Source organism: Artemia sp. Qi Xiang Cuo, chromosome 6 (assembly GCF_049724085.1).
Source record: "Artemia sp. Qi Xiang Cuo chromosome 6, ASM4972408v1, whole genome shotgun sequence".
In the NCBI taxonomy this organism is placed as follows: Eukaryota; Metazoa; Arthropoda; class Branchiopoda; order Anostraca; family Artemiidae; genus Artemia; species Artemia sp. Qi Xiang Cuo.
In genome coordinates, this window is record NC_142799.1 from 84,731,840 (window position 1) to 84,753,506 (window position 21,667).

General features: G+C 36.5%; 1 protein-coding gene across 1 annotated transcript in view; it reads left to right on the forward strand.

Annotated features, from left to right (window-relative positions):
- The window catches only part of LOC148951691 (putative cationic amino acid transporter), a gene marked incomplete at its 3' end in the record, with an annotated part of 330,385 nt that overhangs the window by 120,878 nt on the left and 187,840 nt on the right, over positions 1-21,667 (forward strand). The window contains exon 4 of the mRNA XM_089091193.1: positions 20,744-20,875. Coding sequence (XP_088947319.1) covers positions 20,744-20,875 — 132 coding nt within the window. The remainder of the gene's footprint in view (positions 1-20,743; positions 20,876-21,667) is intronic.

The window sequence follows — 21,667 nt, forward strand, 5'->3', positions numbered from 1 at the left end:
CTAACACTACATATAAGAACGATTTAAAACACACAATATTAGGTTTACCATGTTCACTGGTAACATTAAAACACTTTCACTGGGGATGTTTGCTACGTAACATCAATACTATGATGTCGGAATTTTTGAGTTATCGAAGTTATTAAGATGTAACTTATGTAAATTCACACCTATTTTCGTTACCTTCGTGTCTCTTTAGCGTACTCAATCCTTCTGTTGTAAATTATGATCCTTCACTCTTTTCGTCTTAGTAAAATTTTTAAAGCACTTACAATATAATTTCTTCATAGAACAGTTCGAGCATGGTTTTGTTCACACGACAAGTTTTCTCTAATTGTCAACTGGGAAATGATACTTCCAACTACAGGTGTGGGAATAAGCTATCAGAGTTAATTCTCACCTGCTTTTTGATAGTTCATAGGGTGCCTTATCATTAAGGGTTTGAGCACTGGGACTGCGTTCCTTTTCCTCTCAGCATATAATTTTTGGGATATTTTAAAGCACATAAAGAACGTAATTTTCATATAAAATTGTTCATTCATGCACTCAGAGATAATAGTTCTCTTATAAAATTGTTCGTGCCTGGCTTGCGTCTATTAACTTTTGCGGTGATTCCTAGGTTAATCACAGGGGAATTGAAGTTTGGATTTGGAAGGGGTCGACATCAAACTTTGAAGATTCCTTCAACATATTGTCTTTAACTTGCGGGAGGAGTATATTGTCACTAAGGGGTTAATCGCTGGGGCTAGTTTTGGTTTCCGTATTTCAATTGTTGGTTTCCAAGTCCATTTTTCAGAAATTTCCTCGTACATTTATGGGACAACGGAAATATGAACTTTTCACATAGAGGGGATGGGATGGATTCCAAGAGATGGTCGAAGGGATTCGATGCATGAATCTGCGTCATATGAATAATTTTTGGGTTTATCCAATATCATAACTATACGGTCATATGCTATATGGGTCCAAAATGATTATCAAAGGCGATATTTATGTACTTATATCTTGTACTGGTCGATGGGGTTCTCAGGGCTTATGTGATTATATAGTTCAATAATGCACTGGATACTGAGATTCAAATATAGTGCTACCTGATACGTAATATGGTTCATGGTCGAGCAAACAACGATCAAAGGTAACTATAATTTTCGTAGACGAAGCTGGGATGAAAATTGCCTCGAGTCTATGGTGAGTACTCTTTGTTAGTTGAGGTATGATGAAAATAGATGTTACTAGCTTGTATCTGCACTGGACAACTCATTGTAATGATCGATTTCAATATGTCAATCCACTTCCTGTAATAGAAATAACGAGGCAGAATCACGCGTTCTTTGAAATAAAGTAGTCTTAATACATAATAAACAATATAATTGGTTATTTTTACGGTGAATTTTACGCTGCATTACAATATTAAATAAATACATTGATATAAATAATTTAATTTTGACAAAACAACGTCATTATCGTGTCAGTTTCAAATAAAACTGTTTTCGTTGAGAAATCTAAAACAGAGATTTTTTCTAATTTGTTTTGGTAGAGGAAACGACAATCAAGGCTTATTTAATTCTTCAACACTCATTTAATTTTCCCTTGGATTTAAAACATTCCCCTAAACATAAGTTACCCTACACTGTTAAATTTGAGGTTTCAGTTTACAACATATTTCATGCCTTCATTGTTCACGCACGTCCGTGCTGTTTAAGAAACGCATGTTGCAGCGTCATAGCCACACGGTTTTACGTAAACGACACTTACAATGAGGGAACAAGACATAGCAAGGACGATTGAAGACCTCTACACCCAATCGTTTTCTAATGTCTTCCCTTTTTCTTGGCTTAAACGTTCTCATGGGGTTTAACTTCTGCATTTCAGCCGTTTCCCCGTGTTCTTCTCTTGGTTTCGCCTTCTTAGTCTCAGGATTTTTCCATAGTTAAAGGTCTATAAGGTTCTTATGGGCTGGGAGGTCGCGAATACAAAACATATGGTCAGTAGTATGTTCCACCAGAAATTGGTTGAGAATAATCCGTACCTATCATCCACATACGTTAATCTCTGGTCTTCATTAGTAAATAGGGGGATCTGGGAGTCTAGTTCTTCTCTTATTTTTGGAAGCCTTAGTCTCCCTTTATTCTTTTCTATTTTGGACCATATCGAGGTTTTTATTTCCTCACTTTCTATATTGGGAATGGTGTACGATAGGTTAATTTCCTTGAAGCTGGTTATTTTGGGACTTGGTCTCTTTGTGCTCGTGGTAATTAACGGCGTTCGAGCACTTGACTCTTTAGTTACAAGTCGACATCCTTGTCTTATGGTTATCGTACCCACATCTTGTAACAGTATTTCTGTTTTGTAACTTGGGTCTATTCTTTCTGTATTATTATAACAAGACAAAGTTCCAACAGTTTCTCTTGGAACAGAAAATAACCAAAGGTCATTTCTGAGGTGTATGAATATTTCTCGTTTAGTACTCCCTATCACGGCTTCTTTAAGCTAGACTGGATACATCGTACTGGAATGGTACGGGTAGACTTTTTGGTATTAAAGAAAATTATTCGAATTAATTATACGCAATGTTATCTTTTAATTAGAATTTGTTTTTGGGAACTGATATATATTGAACAAAATTTTTTTGCAGCATTTTTATAGTTTTATGGTTTTTACTTGTGAGCTAAAAGTTTTTAAATTATTATTCCTTTATAATGCCTATCCATAAAATCTTTGTTTTTGGCATTTTTATGGTTATTTTAATCTGTCCTGTTTCTTAACTATTCTACCTGACTGTGTCGTATCTTTTTCGACTGTTTCTTGCGGTTTTTTCTTTTTAGGTTTTGCTAGCGAAATGAGATCAAATTTTTTGTATTATTTTTTTCAAAAATGCTTGCCCTTTTAATACTGTTTCTTTTGCGTGCGCAGCTGCTGAAGTTGGTTTTGATTTCCCTATTTCTTTAACTACTATATGGTCTGATTCGCCGCCAGACTCTTCGGAACTTGTTTCCGACGGATCCACATTAGAACTTTTAGAGGTGGCACTTTTTGAGGTATCATCTGCCCTTCCTTCGTAAATTTCTACTCCTCTGGAAGTAGAAGGTTTATTCTCTAAGCCCTCGCTTTGAGTTTTCAACTCGGGAGATTTAAAAGATTCTTGAGAGCTTTGTGAGGAATCAAACGTTTTTGCAGGGTTCCTCCACTGCTTAAATGCCATGTCTTCAGGGGGATGGGGCATTCTTTGCACTAGGGTTTTCCTCCAAGAAGTCCATTGATTAGGCTTGACCTTAGACACAGATATATCATGATATTGTCCTTGCTGGTCATCCTTGGGAATTTTATTCTTAGACAATGTACTTTGACTCGTTTTTGTTTGTAAATTTATTAAATCCATAGCTTCTCGCAGATTTGTTTTAGTTGAATCTTTGGGAGGAGTTTTCTTTACAGTAATACCCGGAGTTTCTACAGCTCTGTTCAATTCTTCCTGCAATGACAGGGGCCTTTCTATTGGTGTTGCAGGGGAAACCATATCATCTGGGAATCTTTTGGAGGGACAAGGGGTTGAAGTTCTATCAGGAGAAAATTGGGTTTTTGGGGATATCGTATCATCTAGTTCTCCTGCGCTCTCCGATGATGAACTTTTTGGATCTTTTGGCGGTTTTATTCTCTCTCGTACTAGGAATTTTCCTTTGCGAATAACTAAATTTTTCATAGCTAAAAATTCCTCAAAGTTTTTCTCATTGCTCTCATCCTCGAAATCGTCTTGCTTGAAATTAAAGGGTTTTAGCTCTGCCAATCTGGATTTAGGGGGCTCATTTTCTAAATCTGACGAATCAGTAGAGGAGGGACGTGATACCCATCTCTCTGGAAATTTTGCTCTTTTTATTCGGCTAATATGCGCCTTGTGAGTCCTTCCTCTCGGGGTTTACCATTTTAAAAGTATAATCGTTATCGTACTTTTTGACTATTCTGTACGGTCCACAATATTTGTTGGAAAGTGTTTTGCCTTCCGTTCTTGCCTCATTTTTTAGGTAAACGCAATCTCCTATCTTGGAATCTATGCTCCCCTTGACTTTGGGTTGGTTTCTTAGTTCTTGGTTTATTTTACATTTTTGTAACTCTTGCCAAACTATTTTATAAGTTTTTCTCATCCTATTTATGAATTTTTGTTTGTAATCCTCCGACTCATTGTAATATTTTTGGGACTCAATAATGTCAACATACGGGATTCTGAAATCACGACCAAAAAGTAAGTTAAATGGACTATCTTTGGTTGTTCCTGAATAAGCAGTATTGATCATGTTTGTTAAATAAAGTAAGAATTGATCCCAATCGTTCCTGTTGTCTTTTGTATATATGCTTAATACGTTCGAAAATATTTTATGCCTATTTTCTATTTTACCATTAGGTTGGGGGTGGTACGGAGATGTCACCATTTTCTCTATGTTAAGAAAGCTCATTAAGTGTTTTGTTACTATTGAAACAAAATTGCTTCCGTTGTCACTTAAAACCTTATTTGGAATGCCAAATTTTGAAAATAATTTCGCTAACGCTTTACTTGTGGCGTAAGCGCATTGATTTTTTAATGCTTTTGCAAAAGTAAAACCAGAAAAATGGTCTATAACTGAAAGAATACAAGTGTGGTTTCTTTTGGAAAGAGGCAAGCCGCCACTGGTTCCATATAAATCAAATGAGGCAATATCAAAGGGGTACCTTGCTACGGGGACTCTTCCCATTGGAGGGTTAGGATAAGCTTGGGGTTTTTTTCTTAAGTTACACGCTTCGCTTGTTCTTACAAATTCTTTAATGTTTTTCCCGATAGCACGTAAAAACATGGTTTTAATTTATGGAAAGTTTTTGTTACCCCGAAATGTCCACCTATATATGAACGAAAATATTCAAATTCAGGTGTTATTAAGTTTTGGGGTAATACAGGTATTATTGATGTTTCGTTTCTATTTGCCTCAGCAGTCACGATTCTGCATAGTATTTCTTCATCATGATCATAGTGAAAATTATCAATTTCTTTTCTAAGAGTTTTGAATTTATTTGGTAACGCATCATCATTCATAAAATAATTAATAAGTGCTGAACACATTTCGTCCTTTTTTTTCTTTTTTTTTATTTTCTACACACAGGGGACAATATTTACCCTTATTTTCCTTTACTGTGTCTTTATCTTTGTTTTTCTCATATTTATGTTTGCTTTAAGCATTGATAGCGTTAACTTCGTTTTCCTTAGTTTCCGACGGAATATTTTCTGGGTATCTACTCAAAAAGTCACAAGCTGCATTTTGTTTACCTTTTAAATGTTCAAATTCGTAATCTATGTCTTGGATTTTCATGATCCATCTAGCTAGAATTTCCGTTGGGTTTTTAAATGTGCGCAGGTATTGCAGCTTTTATGGTCTGAACGTAGTATAAATTTTCTACCAATTAAATAGTGTCTAAATTTATCCAAATGGTGGATTATAGATAATAATTCTAAGTTTGTGGTGGAATAACTACTTTCGCCTTTTGTTAATGTTCTACTCGAATAGCAAATAACTTTTTCTATTTTCTTTTGTTTAGGCGTTCCCTCTGTAGGATTAGGGTTTTCTACCGGGATTATTTGTGAAAGAATAGCGCCAATGCCCTTTGAACTAGCATCGGTTGTGAACATAAATTATCCGTTTTCTAAATCAGGAAGTGATAATATTGGTTCAGAAGTGAGTGCCTTTTTGAGACGGTCTAGGGAAGTTTGAGCTTCCTGGGACGAGGTAACATTTTGGGAGTTCCCTTTAGTTAACTCTGTGAGGGGTTTCGCATAATTTTGCACGAATTTTCTAAAGTTTTCAGTGAGACCTAAATTTCCTCTTAGTTCTTTCATAGTTCTAGGGAGTTTGAGGTTTTCAACACATTTTATTTTATTTGGGTCTGGGGATATCTCTCCTTGTGTTACTACTACTCCTAAAAATTTAATTTTAGGTTGAAATAAATTTACTTTTTCAGGCCGGCATTTTAAATCCCCCCCTCTGAATTTCTCGAACACACTAGCTAATGTTGATAAGTGTTGTTCCGCGTCTTCTCCCACGCATATGACATCATCAACAAAATGAAAGATATTCTTTAATCCTCTTAATAGATGTAGTTTGGGTCTACATAGTGCGCTTGAACTTGTTTTAAGTTTAAAAGGTACTCTTAAATATTTGTATGAACCGCATTCAGCCGCAAAAAACTCAGTTTTATGGACATCTTTTTCGGCTATTTTCACTTAGTTGTAACCTTGGGTAAGATCCAAAGAAGTAAAAATTTAGTTTTTGCTTGAAATAGAGTCAAGAATTTCATCTATTCTTGGTAAAGGAAATTTATCACTAACTACTTGTTTGTTAAAGGCTCTATAATCTACTACAAGTCTAAGGTCACCATTCTTCTTTGGTACCAAGATCACTGGTGCTCTATACGGACTTATACTTGGGCGTATAATTTTTTTTTCTCTTTCATGAATTTTATTTTTTAACCATTCTTTGTGCTACAGGACCACCAGTCGTTAAAATCGAATGTTCATAAAATGGTATCAGTCTGATGTCATCTTCGGATGCGGAAAATACATCTTTAAAATTCCATAATAATTCGCATAATTTTTTCTTAAGTTCCAAGCCCGTAATATGGTCCATATTAAATTTGTTTAGAAATTACGATTTAGTTAGAGGGTATTTGTTAATTGAGGTTTTAGTGCCGTTGACTAGGTTTCATTTAAAATTTTCCCATCTATTTAAATCATTCTTCGATAAAACTTGGATTTGAACTAATCACGTCCCCCTTTTTATTGTAATTGTATCATTTTCGTGGTCATTAGTTATCCAAATAAAACCTTCTCATTTGTCGTAATATATAATTTGTTCTTCGCATAGCAGATTTTCATTTCAGGAATTTCATTTGATGGGATCGCAAACCATATTTCAGATTTACTGTTCACGGGTTCTATCATCTGTGATATCTGAATTCTTTGCATTGTTTTGGGAGGGATCTTTGTTTTCCGTATCGCGAATCCTTAATATTTCTCTTTATTCTCATTGTCCATTAGATTCATACTGGCGCTATGCTGCGCCATTGCGGCATCTTGCGGCGTCATGTTGGGTTTTACTATGTTTTTCCATAATTCCACTATTTTCTTAATTTTGTTTGACCTATACTGTCGCATATCTTCTATTTTTATCCTTGCAGATTCAATACACTTATTATTTAAATTTACTTCATTTCTGCAATGTTTCTCAGAATAATTGAACAAATTTCTGGTTATGCCATGTCCTCCTTGTGAGGCATGAGGTTCAGAAGATTGTGACATTATACCGCTAGAAATTTTATTTATTGTTAAGTTCTCTTCGTAACCTCTGTTGCAATTTCTTAAGGTAGAAATTCCTTCCCCTACCTTAGCGGGGTAGACAAGCCTTTCGTTTTCTACGTCTAATAGTACTCTATTAGACCTTAAAAAATTTGCGCCGATAATGGCTTCGTACGGAAAGTTATTGCATATTGTAAAATTTGTCGGAAAAATTCTATTATCCCTTTTTACGTTTAGGCAAATTGATCCCTTTGCATCAAACTTATGCCCTGTCACGCTAGTTAAATTGGGATTATTAAAATTTCTTTGTTGCCTAATATGCGGAGGTAACATAATAAATACGCAAGAGCTTATAATATTAACCGTTGGAACCACTGTCAATTAAAGCCTTAAAGTAAATATTTGCCACACAAAAATCATTAAATATAGGTAACTTGTTAATACTATCACTACAAGACGGTACTACTATCAGTTTGGACCTACAAGACATTTTAGGCGCCCTCTGGGTCCAATTTATATTTCTGAGGGGCCTGAAACGTTTCCCTGAGGATTTATTTCGTACGTCGGTGTCTGCAATAGATATTCAGATCTGTTCATGGAATCATTAGCTGTGGCAGTACCGGCTGCTGGTGCTGACTGTCAATGCCGTCGGCTTGAAAAATTTTCATTTCCTGTCGGCAAATTTACGGGATTTCTATATACCATTGTCGCATTATATTGGCTTTGGCGAGTTTTTGGGTTTTCAAATCGGTAATTAATTTGTCTATTGAGGGGAGGATTGTACAAATTTGGTTGATGCGCGTTGTAAGGTACTGATTGCCGCAATCTTCCCTAGCTATAGCCTAGTGCATCACTGGCGCTAAAATTTGTTCTTCCGAACAAATGGTTGCGATAATTTTGCGCACTACCGAAAGCAATTCTTGGTGTGCGATTGGGGACATAACGGCACTCTCTCGTGATGTGCCCAACACGGTTGCAAACATAACATCTTATTATTGTAGGGTTATTTTCACAGATAAATTGTTTCACAGGCTGAAAACGTACTGTTTTCTGCCTAGCGGGTTCTTGCGTTTTATTTCTTTGTGGCAATGGGTGGTTATGACTTGAAAAAAAAATTGTAGACAAATGATCGCCCCTGTATGTCAGATTCGCATTTGCTTCACCAAGACTATTTATTTTTGTTTTACTATGATTTGCCACAATCTTATTTACTTCGATCATTCAACTCTCTTCCTGAACTGGAAGGTCCAACTTTTGAATATTTTTGGATATTACTATTCTATATAGTTTTGGGGGTAGCCCTTGCAAAAAGGTATTTAGTATGACTTTTTCATAAAGCTCTCCTGAACCTTTTCCGTATTTTGCTTCTACTGAAACTCGTACATTATCAAGATATTCTCTTATGTTTTGTGAATGGTCAAAGCACACCATTTGATGTTTTAATTTATTTGTGGAACTAGTTTCGATAAATCTATCTTTAAATGCCGTTAACAATTTATCCAACGTATTTATTGGCAAGCTGGCGTCATCACCTATAGTATTTTTTATTTGCTTTAGAAAGGTTAAGGCCTGGCCTTTTAATCATAATAGAAGCATGTTGACTAACGTTTCTAGCTCTGTTTTTGTTAATTCTACAAACTGGGCCAATTGGATATTAAATTCGTCGATATCTGATTGTCCATTGTACTGTGGAATGGACTTTGCTATTTCTATATTTTTCACAACCAACTTTTGCACCATTAATAGCTCTGTTAATTCTTCTGACATTTTTTTTGCGTTTGAATTAACTCAAAATAAATTTATTTTTTCACTAAACCTTTTTTTGGGGCAGGCTACTATCTCCTATGAGCTATTTTAAAGGGTTTCCTATTATAGCCTAAGGATTATAGGCCTAATCACTTTTTTTAAAAGTCTGTATCTCTTCTATAATTAAATTTAAATTACAAAGTTTATAGCTTAATTAGTTCGTATGTTTTTCTCCAATTTCCAACCGTGCCATTTGTGGCGATAAAAAGAAATGACTGCGCCATATGTGGCTATAAAAAGAAAAGACTGGACTTAATTGTGGTGATAAAGATTGACCGTGTCAATGTAATGTTATTCTCTAAGGCTGTGAACTTACACCTTATAAGTTCACCGATAGCGCCACTTATACCGCTAAGGACTGTGCCATATGTAATATTATGATTTAAACCGGTGTACCGATCACTCCAGTTCTTCCTTGGTGAATTTTTTGAAGCTACTTAAAAGGCTAGGCAAGCTATAAAAATAATGAGAAAACTAAGTTTATGATCTCGCCACAGCATAGGGGAGTAAAGTAAATTTATGACCGCGCCACCCTCAATTATTGAGAGAAAATAAAATGTGTAGCTATATAAATGTAACCTCTTTTCCTCGAGCTATCTGGAGATCAGATCCCTGGGAACGTACCTTGGAGGCATACGAACTAATTACCTGTCATGCGACTAGATACAGACATATGAGGTAAAACAAACACAAGTAGAAAGGCAATAGATTTATTGAGACTTACATATTAGGTGTACAGCAGTGGTTCACTTCAAATGACAACAACAAAGGCAAGGATAAACTGGCCCTCAAAGAGAATGTTGACTGCAACAGAGACAATCCATAATTGTGATTGAAAGAATTAACAAAACATAATTGACGCGAAAAAAAACTTTTCTTCACTATCTCACACAAATATTGCTTCTGCGCTGTAGAAGCTAATTCACAATTGGCCCAACTCGTGTGGAGGGGGCCGCTACCTAGTAATTATGTTCGCAAACTCACTTCATTATGCTAACCCTTTACCCAATAATTTTGTTTTAAATATTTTGATGATTGAAACGTTCACACTGCTCATATAATTTAGACTTCCTGCGAAACATTGTACCCAGAATCTTTTTTATTACCGATTATCTTAGCGAAATTAAAAACCAAATAGCGTCGTTGTTTGACTGAAGCTAAAATGCAGTTTCTCTTTTTGCTGATTAAGAATTTAGACTCTTGGAAACGGTATTTGAACTCTATTAGGGGACGTTTAATTTCTATCGGAATCCTCTTTAGAAAAAAGAATATTATATTTTTTATTTTTTAAATATATCACATTTTACTCACGGTACATTTCTAAGGCTGAATCGGTCAACCATGACATAACCAAAGAAAAAAAAGTCATGAGTATAGCAGACTAGTGACCAGTTAAAAGAAAAGAAAGAAAAACAATCCCGCAAATATTTCTAAAGTGCCATAACAATGTTTCCTCCACGTGAAGCATAAAGCATTTTCAAAGTTAAAAAAAGGGGAGGGGGGATTTAAGCCATTACATTAAAAAAGAGAAAAGATCTAAAGCCAAAAGAGAAAAAAAGAAGATAATCAAATAAAAACCAAAATGACTGCTTCTTCTAAATACCAAACAAAAATGCAATAACTGAACTGTTCGTATCCAGCAGCGGTTCTGGCTTCTTTTGAGCCTGGGAAAAAATCTCGATAATCAATCCCTCCCCCCTTTTGTCTAAAATATTTTCAGGGCAAATTAAAAAAAACATGTATTAAAAGAATTTTAATTTTTTAGCAAAATTTTTCATTTATTCAAATCTGACTTTTCTTACTTTATACGGGAAAAGATACAGGAAAAATGAAAATTTTGGATTTAATTTGCTTACAAATACTGCCATCAGCTCCTTCTGCTTTATGTTAATGAAAGCGGAATTTTAAAAATTACAAAATATTGTGTTTGTAATTTTTAGAAATATTAGATTATTTATTTGCAAATTTTACACCTCAAAAATTTTGGCGCTCGTGGCAAGTGCCCCCTCAGTCCACCTTAAAACCACCTCGGCTCCTATCAAAAAGTTCGTGGTAACGAACTGTAAGTAAGGAGCGACCCGGCTCGATAGTACCCAAAACTCTGAAAAACGGGATTTTGATACAAATAGATACATCAAAAGAAGTAGATTTTAATACTGATTTCAAATATATAAGTTAAATCAAGTTTAACCATCAAAATTTAAGCGCTAGAGAAAATTTTGCTGATTTCCAAAAAAAGGGAAAAAGGCCCCATAAAAGCTATAGAACCCTAATTAATCAGGGAAACATAGAACCCTACTGTAGTGGTTTCAAGCTCCTATCTGCAAAAATGTGGAATTTTGTATTTTTTTGCCAGAAATAAGATCACGGATGCGTGTTTATTTGATTTTTTTCAGGGGTTATCATATCAACTCTGTGGTCCTAGAATATCGTGGGAGGGCTCATTTGAATGGAAATTAAAAGTTCAAGTGCTCTTTTTAAGTGACCGAAAAATTGTGGGCAACTAGGCCCCATCCCACGCTCATTTTTTTCCCACAGTCACCCGATCAAAATTTTGAAATAGCCATTTTGTACAGCATGGTCGAAAATATAATAAATATATATTTTAGGAAAACTTAATCCCCCAAAGTCCCCCTGTGTGTGTGTGTGTATTTGTGTGTGTGTGTGTGTGTGTGTGTGTGTGTGTGTGTGTGTGTGTGTGTGTGTGTGTGTGTGTGTGTGTGTGTGTGTGTGTGTGTGTGTGTGTGTGTGTGTGTGTGTGTGTGTGTGTGTGTGTGTGTGTGTGTGTGTGTGTGTGTGTGTGTGTGTGTGTGTGTGTGTGTGTGTGTGTGTGTGTGTGTGTGTGTGTGTGTGTGTGTGTGTGTGTGTGTGTGTGTGTGTGTGTGTGTGTGTGTGTGTGTGTGTGTGTGTGTGTGTGTGTGTGTGTGTGTGTGTGTGTGTGTGTGTGTGTGTGTGTGTGTGTGTGTGTGTGTGTGTGTGTGTGTGTGTGTGTGTGTGTGTGTGTGTGTGTGTGTGTGTGTGTGTGTGTGTGTGTGTGTGTGTGTGTGTGTGTGTGTGTGTGTGTGTGTGTGTGTGTGTGTGTGTGTGTGTGTGTGTGTGTGTGTGTGTGTGTGTGTGTGTGTGTGTGTGTGTGTGTGTGTGTGTGTGTGTGTGTGTGTGTGTGTGTGTGTGTGTGTGTGTGTGTGTGTGTGTGTGTGTGTGTGTGTGTGTGTGTGTGTGTGTGTGTGTGTGTGTGTGTGTGTGTGTGTGTGTGTGTGTGTGTGTGTGTGTGTGTGTGTGTGTGTGTGTGTGTGTGTGTGTGTGTGTGTGTGTGTGTGTGTGTGTGTGTGTGTGTGTGTGTGTGTGTGTGTGTGTGTGTGTGTGTGTGTGTGTGTGTGTGTGTGTGTGTGTGTGTGTGTGTGTGTGTGTGTGTGTGTGTGTGTGTGTGTGTGTGTGTGTGTGTGTGTGTGTGTGTGTGTGTGTGTGTGTGTGTGTGTGTGTGTGTGTGTGTGTGTGTGTGTGTGTGTGTGTGTGTGTGTGTGTGTGTGTGTGTGTGTGTGTGTGTGTGTGTGTGTGTGTGTGTGTGTGTGTGTGTGTGTGTGTGTGTGTGTGTGTGTGTGTGTGTGTGTGTGTGTGTGTGTGTGTGTGTGTGTGTGTGTGTGTGTGTGTGTGTGTGTGTGTGTGTGTGTGTGTGTGTGTGTGTGTGTGTGTGTGTGTGTGTGTGTGTGTGTGTGTGTGTGTGTGTGTGTGTGTGTGTGTGTGTGTGTGTGTGTGTGTGTGTGTGTGTGTGTGTGTGTGTGTGTGTGTGTGTGTGTGTGTGTGTGTGTGTGTGTGTGTGTGTGTGTGTGTGTGTGTGTGTGTGTGTGTGTGTGTGTGTGTGTGTGTGTGTGTGTGTGTGTGTGTGTGTGTGTGTGTGTGTGTGTGTGTGTGTGTGTGTGTGTGTGTGTGTGTGTGTGTGTGTGTGTGTGTGTGTGTGTGTGTGTGTGTGTGTGTGTGTGTGTGTGTGTGTGTGTGTGTGTGTGTGTGTGTGTGTGTGTGTGTGTGTGTGTGTGTGTGTGTGTGTGTGTGTGTGTGTGTGTGTGTGTGTGTGTGTGTGTGTGTGTGTGTGTGTGTGTGTGTGTGTGTGTGTGTGTGTGTGTGTGTGTGTGTGTGTGTGTGTGTGTGTGTGTGTGTGTGTGTGTGTGTGTGTGTGTGTGTGTGTGTGTGTGTGTGTGTGTGTGTGTGTGTGTGTGTGTGTGTGTGTGTGTGTGTGTGTGTGTGTGTGTGTGTGTGTGTGTGTGTGTGTGTGTGTGTGTGTGTGTGTGTGTGTGTGTGTGTGTGTGTGTGTGTGTGTGTGTGTGTGTGTGTGTGTGTGTGTGTGTGTGTGTGTGTGTGTGTGTGTGTGTGTGTGTGTGTGTGTGTGTGTGTGTGTGTGTGTGTGTGTGTGTGTGTGTGTGTGTGTGTGTGTGTGTGTGTGTGTGTGTGTGTGTGTGTGTGTGTGTGTGTGTGTGTGTGTGTGTGTGTGTGTGTGTGTGTGTGTGTGTGTGTGTGTGTGTGTGTGTGTGTGTGTGTGTGTGTACTGTGGCGTGAATTGCTTGCAAAAACCCAAATAAACGACTTGAAGTCAAACTTTTAGCCAGAAATGTCTTAAATGTGTTTTGAAGGGAGATGGGGCGATGGCAGAGGGGTGTTAAAGAATAGTTATAGTGTGGTAATTAGACGTGAATTTCCTGCGAAAACCCAAATGAATGACTTGAAGTAAACTTTTAACAAGAAATGTCTGAAAAATGCTTTGGGTGAAATGGGACGATGAGAGAGTACTGCTAGAGAATAGTTTTTGCGTGGTAGTTGGCGTTAATTGTCTGCAAAAACCCAATTGAATAAGTTGAAGTAATTTTTTAACAAGAAATACCTGAAAAGTGTTTTGAGGGAGAAGGGGAAATGACAAAGGTATTCCAACGGGGCATTAATCTTTTAGCATTATGGAGTGAAAGTCTTAGAGTATCAAACACTATTGAAAAAAGGGGAGCTTCTCTGTTTTCAAAAACATAGCTTTTAATGGGAGATTTTAGTTTATTTTCGGGATGAAATAGGTTGAAAATTTTCTAACGGCTGATGGCTGGTGTCATGTGCAGGGCTGGTGCTAGTGTGAAAACAGTGTCATATCGCCATTGCGCTCTGGGCCACAAGTACACTTTTTAATGGTTTGGGTATCTACCCTTCTCGCTATTTTCCCCAGACGTCACTTCCCATCCAGATTACAGCCGCCTCGAGCAGTTTCTGAGCCCTTCCCTGCTTTTTCCCCCATTAGCTGCGTTACTTCCAGATACGAAAGAACTTTTATCCCCTTCATTACAGAAAAAATAAATAAAATGTATCAATAGTTTCTTCCCCCCCCCCTCTTTTTTGTTTATTAGCTGATGGTACTGCCCAGGTTCTTGCACTCTTTTGCTTGCCCCCCCCCCTTTCTTGACCAGTATTTATTGTTTTTACCTCTTTTATTAATTTACCGCAGTTGAATTATTGACACTTTCTTAGTATCCCTTTTATTTTAATTGCATTTATGTCTCGCTTTAAGTTTAGTTTACCAGTTTTTAATGCATTCATGTCTTGCTCTAAGTTTAGTTTGACCAATTTTTGTTTTACTAATTTTTTAATTGACTTTTTAGAGTAACTCCCCATCCAGATTACGGCCGCCTCGAGCTGTTTCTGAGCCCATCCCTGCTTTGTCCCTCGTTAGCTACGTTACCTCCAGATACGAAAGAACTTAATCTCCTTAATTACAGACAAAATTAATAAAATGTCTCAATAGTTTTTTTTCTTCTTTTTTGTTTATTAGCTGATGGTACTGCCCAGGTTCTTGCACTCTTTTGCTTGCCCCCCCCCTTTCTTGACCAGTTTTTATTGTTTTTAACTCTTTTATTGATTTACTGTAGTTGAATTGTTGACACTTTCTTAGTATCCCTTTTAATTTAAATGCATTTATGTCTCACTCTAAGTTTAGTTTACCAGTTTTTACCAGTTTTTAATGCATTTATGTCTCACTCTAAGATTAGTTTGACCAATTTTTGTTCTTTAAATTTTTTAATTGACTTTTAATTATTGACTTTTAAATGATGTTCATTATGGCTTTCTCTATTTCGTTGTTGTTCTCTGCATTTTTAGTGTAACCATTTCTATTGTCGACTCCAAAGTCTGAATTCAACCCTTTGTGGGCTTGTGATAGTGATTTTTTTGAAATAAATATCTCATGTCATTTCATCATCGCACGATGATCTTCCAAGCTCTCCCCTTAGGTATCTTTGCTTAAGATATACATCGCCGTTAATACGCAGCACGTGTGTATACATGCAGAACTGGAGCCCTATCTGGTCCTTTTAGTCTAACTTGAGAGATACACTAGCGTCATTCATATTAGACTTGGTCACAAAAATCCTGGGAATCTGCCAGAAAAACAATTCACCAAAATCACCAGTTATCATGGCAATAAAGAAGAAATATTAGAACGCTTGGAATCTAGGGTGGTTTGCCAGGGGTGTGAATCTTGCTAGCTGAGCGGTAGAAACAGGGATGATGTGATTTTGTAGGACTGCCGTGGAAACTCTATGATAATTTTCCTATTAATACTACCTGTTAAGGTATCTTGAGCAATATCATTTTTAACCTCCTTTATCGCCTAGCCGAACTCCGGATTCCATCCCTGAAGTGAGTAGACACTGACCAAACTCCCCCGTAGTGCACTGGATGTGTGGGAACAAGAACTTATGGAAATGGAATTTTCCCTCCTTTGCGCCTTTTGATATATTTGCTGGAAAATATGCCCTAGGAGTGTATCGAGCTGAGACAAACTGCTAGGGGGACTGGACAGTTGCTTGGAGGCGAGCACCTAGCAGTTCGGTACCTTAGTGGACAGATGGAGGATAACAATAAATAAACAATTGAAATTACCGCTTTTCGTAACAAAAAATTATAAAAATAACAGTGTTGAGCTGTTGATCGGAAAATAGGCCTCCCCCCCGACAGTCTCCCTCCCCTGGAGCCCTCTCCCCTCGTCCTTCCTTAAATTACGCATGCAATAAATTATATATTTTATTCTTTTATAAGCCACAATATTGCCACAAGAAATTACGTCTATTATCAATGCACCCTCAGAAAAGGAATGCTGCTAGGAGGGTTAAACCTATTGTTAGGATGTTGTTAAATATTCCTAAATTTATCTTAATAACAAAGTGATTTTTTCCCTAAAAGCTCTTGAAACACTTTTAATTCATGTCTAATATCACTCACTCTTCCCTTCCCTCAGGGGTTGTATACTAAGAGCCCTGATTTTCTATAATATACGATTCTTTTTGGGTATATTAACGATACGGCTTTTTTAATGTTTTATTACTCTTTTTCTAATGTTTTATTACTTGTCATTTTGATTGAAAAATTTTTTATTTTATTTACAATGTCTGTGTTTTTAAGAAGTAGTCCTTAGCACGAGTAAGACACGCATTTCCCTTTATTAATATGTTGAAAGCAAAGTGCCCCCGGAGTGTATCAAATAATGAGAGTTACGCATCGTTCTACCGAGTGCCAAAAATGAGGAATATTAGCTGTCATGCAATAGGTTATTTTAAGAATAGGGTTCCTGATGCAAAATACTGTAAATATCAGCTTAGTCCTTCCAGTTAAAGCACAATGCCATTGGAAGGGGGTGACCTTTCTAGTCCTGGCAGGGTCAAAAACTCTAGAAAAAGAAAAAACATTAAAGGGTTTTGAGCAAAAAATTAAACGCCGGAAAAGCAAATTTCTAGGGTTTTGGGCGAAAAATGTCAACATGGTATTATTTGGTTTTGATGGATGCGCTCTCCATGCGTAAGATGCGGTGACCTTACATAAAGTGTGTACTGCCATTAAGTTAGTGAAAAAATGATTTGGGGGTTTTGGGCGAAAAAACAGAATTTCTTGACAGTGTTCCACAATAATTACGTAAGTTGTGAACTGTCATTACGTTAAAAGCAGGGATTCCCTCATGTGTTTCGGTCGCAAAGTTAGGCATATTAGTCCTCTCTGTTTCAAACGGGATAAGTCGTATTATTTCATTGGAGTCCCGAGGGGTGTGTCACGGAGTCTTGACAACTCTGGTCCTTTTAATACAACCGATAACCGTATTGTGTAGGTTTGACGTCAGAGGGCAAGTTATTGAAAAATAAAGGGTCATTTCATAAAAAAAAACAAAGAGGCTTGCCGTTTGGTGTAACATATGCTTTAAACGGGGATGTGTAATTTGACGTCAGAGGACTGTCACAGAAAAAAAAAGGGGTGCTTGAAAAAAGGGGTTATACTGGGTAGTAACAGCAATTATTGCAAATATATCCTGCAAACATAACAAACAACATGACCATCAAGTCACATAACCAACAACCAAAAAATCACATAACCAGGATTCATCAAACAACATAACCATTATAAGCATCAAACATAACCAAAATAACATAACCAACAAACACCGAACTTATCATAACCATCAAACAACAAACATCAAACAACATCAACAAGATACAATATAACCATCAAACAACACAACCAACAAACATAACCAACAACCAACGAACATCAAACAATATAGCCATCAAACATCAACATAACCAACAAACAACATAACCATCAAACATCAACAATCAACGTAACTAAAACATATAACTGTCAAACAACATCAAAATAACCAAAAAACGTCAACATAACATAAACAAGAAACAACATAACCATCAAACATCAAACAACATAACCAAGAAACATATGTTAATTTCCCTATGGGTGTCGTAAAAGTACCTATGGGGATACTACTGAAAAAATTTACCTCTATCGAGAGTATGCAAAATTTGAAGAAAATATTATTCAAATGCTTGCTTTTCAATCAGGAGGGTCTAGTCTTGTCAAACAGGAAGGCCTAGCTGAGGCATAAAGAATTTTATGTTCAAACTAAAAGGTCTCAAAAATATCTTTTAATATGGCTTAAATTTTCTGCTACTAACCACCCTCCCCCTGGAATTTGTTACTAGAGTTCCAGTCTTTTTTTAATTGACGCGTTTGTTCTTAAATTTTATCTTTTTTCAGCATTTCAAGTTCTGTGCGCCATTATGGCGTGATTTGCCATGGGGTGGCTGAATCACGTTAGTTGTGGCATGCGAAAACACGAAACAATGAATTTGAATTATATTTTTACTATCAAAATATCTGAAAATTCCTTCTTAATGAGGAGGGAATTCCAGAGGGGGGTCAAGGAGCAGTTATTTTTTAAATAATTATTGGAAATATTTGGAAGGTTCATTCGAGAAATATTTCAAATTTTATAGACTTTTTAACAATAAGGAGATACAAAATTAAAGACGAAACATATTGCATCAGATCTAATGCTTTGCTAAAGCTAAAGAGCGATGTTAAAACTTAAGAACTATATCTAAAATTCAAGTAGGGGGTGCCTTACGAAAACATGAATAAACGGATTTAAAGTATATTTTTATCATGAAAATATCTGAAATTGCCTTAGGAATAATAGGGGAAGTGTCTTTCAAGGAATGTTTTAAATTCTAAGTCCTTTTTAAACAATAAGAAGATACAAAATTAAAGACAAACCAAACTGCAATAGATCAAATCTTCTGCTAAAGCCAAGAAGTGATGTTAAACCTTAGGAGCTCTTGTTATAAAATAGACCAAAAACGACGTGTAATCACAGGCAAACCTTTTTTTATTGTTATGGGATCACTTAATTCTACCAAAACATTCTGATGCTAGTCTCTTATGTGAAGACACAAACAATTTAACACCAAAAATTATTGCTATTACTTGTGATTCTATCGAAATTCTACTGTAACTCTACCTAAATTCTACCGTAATTCTTCCCAAAGCCCCTGATTCTATGTCTTATATGAACACACAAACAAATTTCCGTCACAAATTATAGAAAATACTTCTAATTCTAAAAAAATTCTATCTTGATTCTAGCCAAGGCTCCTGATACAACTCTCTTATATGAAGACGTAAACAAATTATCAGTAAAAATTATTGGCATTACTCGTAATTCTCAAAGCCAAGGGTACTATTCTCTTATGAGAACACATAAAGAGATTATCATCAGAAATAACTGACATTATTAATAATTCTACCATAATTCTACCGAAATTCTACTGTAATTCTACGCAGAGCTCCTGATTCTAGTCTCTTAAATGAACGAATAAACAAATAATCACCAGAAATTATTGACACTAAATACAATTCTAGCAAAATTCTACCAAAATTTTACAGTAATTCTACCCGAGGCTTCCGATAGTAGTCTCTTATATGAATATATAAAGAAATTATCGCCAGAAATTATCGGAATTACTGTTAATTCTACCAAAATTCTTGCGTAATTCTATGGTATGATTTATGGAGTGATGGTTATCAATTTTGCTGGCCGTGAAAAGAGCCTTTGGTTCTAAGAATAAATGTCTAGGTAATATTCAAAAGCAAATAACTGTTGCTGGTCACTTATTGGCTTACTAGAGAAATTGGAAGAGTAACTGAAACTACGGGGGATCTTAAAACATATGTGCAATATCATTTTGTTTTATTTCGATTAGTATATCAATAAACTAACTAATGGGTTTGGAATCACAATACATAAGTGTCAGACAATGGTCCACAGGTGAAAACTGATTCTTCATTATATCGTCAATCATTTTCTAAGCAAAGATTCTCTTCTGCACTGACAATCACTGAAAAATATCATTTAAAATTGACCATTTTTCCGAAGGAAAAAGATTTCCTGTCTGTCCACTTTATTAGTTTTTAATCTGGACCCTCTCACTGGTGATTATGGACTAACTGACAAAAGCCATTAGAGAATCAAACAGCTAGACTTCTAACGTTTCGCCCAGGCAACAGTCAGGTGTACTATACCATTAAATAACAAGCAAATGTACTATAATATTGCGTAAGATCCAGGTGTACATAATAACGTATAACGGGGATCGTGTGTTCCTGAAAAATCAATATAGGAACACAAAACGGTTTGCTCTTTGCTCCTGGACATAGCGGGAAATTCCTTTATTTGCCAAGAATAATGAGAACAAAGGCTATGTTTGTAAAGTAGAAAAATATTGGGTTGTGATCAGGTTGGACTATTTCCCTACGTGGGAGGGCCCTGAAAGTTTTCCCTGATTTTTTTAGGTTTTTAAACAACCAAAAAACTTTGACGTAACTTTTATGTTTGCATCTTGATTTAGGCAGGACCCTGATGGTATTTCCTGACCCATGCAGGTTCTTAAACATTTAACGTAACAACCAAAGAAATCTCGAAGAAGAAATTTGCAATAGTGAACAAACAGACCCCAATTACATAACAAACACTTGAACTTTACATAACTAATTAGATAACGAACACAAATTTCTTGAAGAAAACATCCCCTATTACGTAACAAACGCCTGCATCTTGAAGGAGTTATAAAAATAAATGTCAGGATCGGGATTCGAAAGGGGTAATGTGTCGTCAGATCCAAAAAGGTATAACTACGCCTATAGACCAGTTTTAGGCTAAAAAACACCCAGTTTGGCAAACAAGTTAGAAAAACTGTGATACTTTACATATATTTAAGCATTTTGAAACTTGGTAAAATAAAAAAGTGCAAAATTATGGTTTTTCAGGTGCCTGTTATGCTGAATTTGGAGTTAGAGTCCCTCATACTTCAGGCTCAGCTTATAGCTATATTTATGTTACAATGGGAGAATTTCTAGCCTTCATAATTGGCTGGAATATGGTTCTTGAATATTTAATAGGTAAGAATTTTGTTTACGTTAGTGATGTTTTTTCCTATTTCTTTAATAATTCCTATCTTCTTTCCTCTTAATACTATTTCATTACATAATTTTCTAACAGATACAAGAAATTTAACTTAACTATCATAAATTCTTCATTTTACTTCAAATATTATCATTTGTTTAAAATATATTGTTTCTATTGTTCTATTATTGTTCTTTTACAAAATTAATTTGAGCTACAAAAGATATGTCATACCACAAAGGTGATGTCATCCCATTGCAGAACGCCCACGCCTATGGTGGCTAGCTCATTATGAAAACTCCTTTTTATTTTTCAATACTACCAAAATATGACATGGAAGATTCTGGATAACTTACAGCCCTTTTCCCTCAGACTATGGGGGAGCATGACATCCCCAAAGACGTAGTTATTAGACTTTCCAAAGGCTTAGAGCTGAAGGAAAGAGCCAATTTGGTCCTAACTCCCTTTTTTGCCTTCTTCTTTGCCAGGAAGAGAAATATATTTATGGGTTCCAATTTTTCATGACAATTTCTTATGACATTTTCAGTTTCGCAATAATAAATTGATATTTACAGACTATTTTACCATTGGATATATTTATTCATTGATATAAGGTGCCCTATTATTCTTCTATCTTTTTAATTTGATTTAATAATCTGATTATAATTCAGTTTCGCTAATAAACGAGCAGAAGAGGGAAGTTTCTTGTCGCAAGGGCCGTTGTACCTGACGGGAGTGTTACTCCCTTAAATTGCGGGGATCTGGTAGCAAGATAACACGCTTCCTTC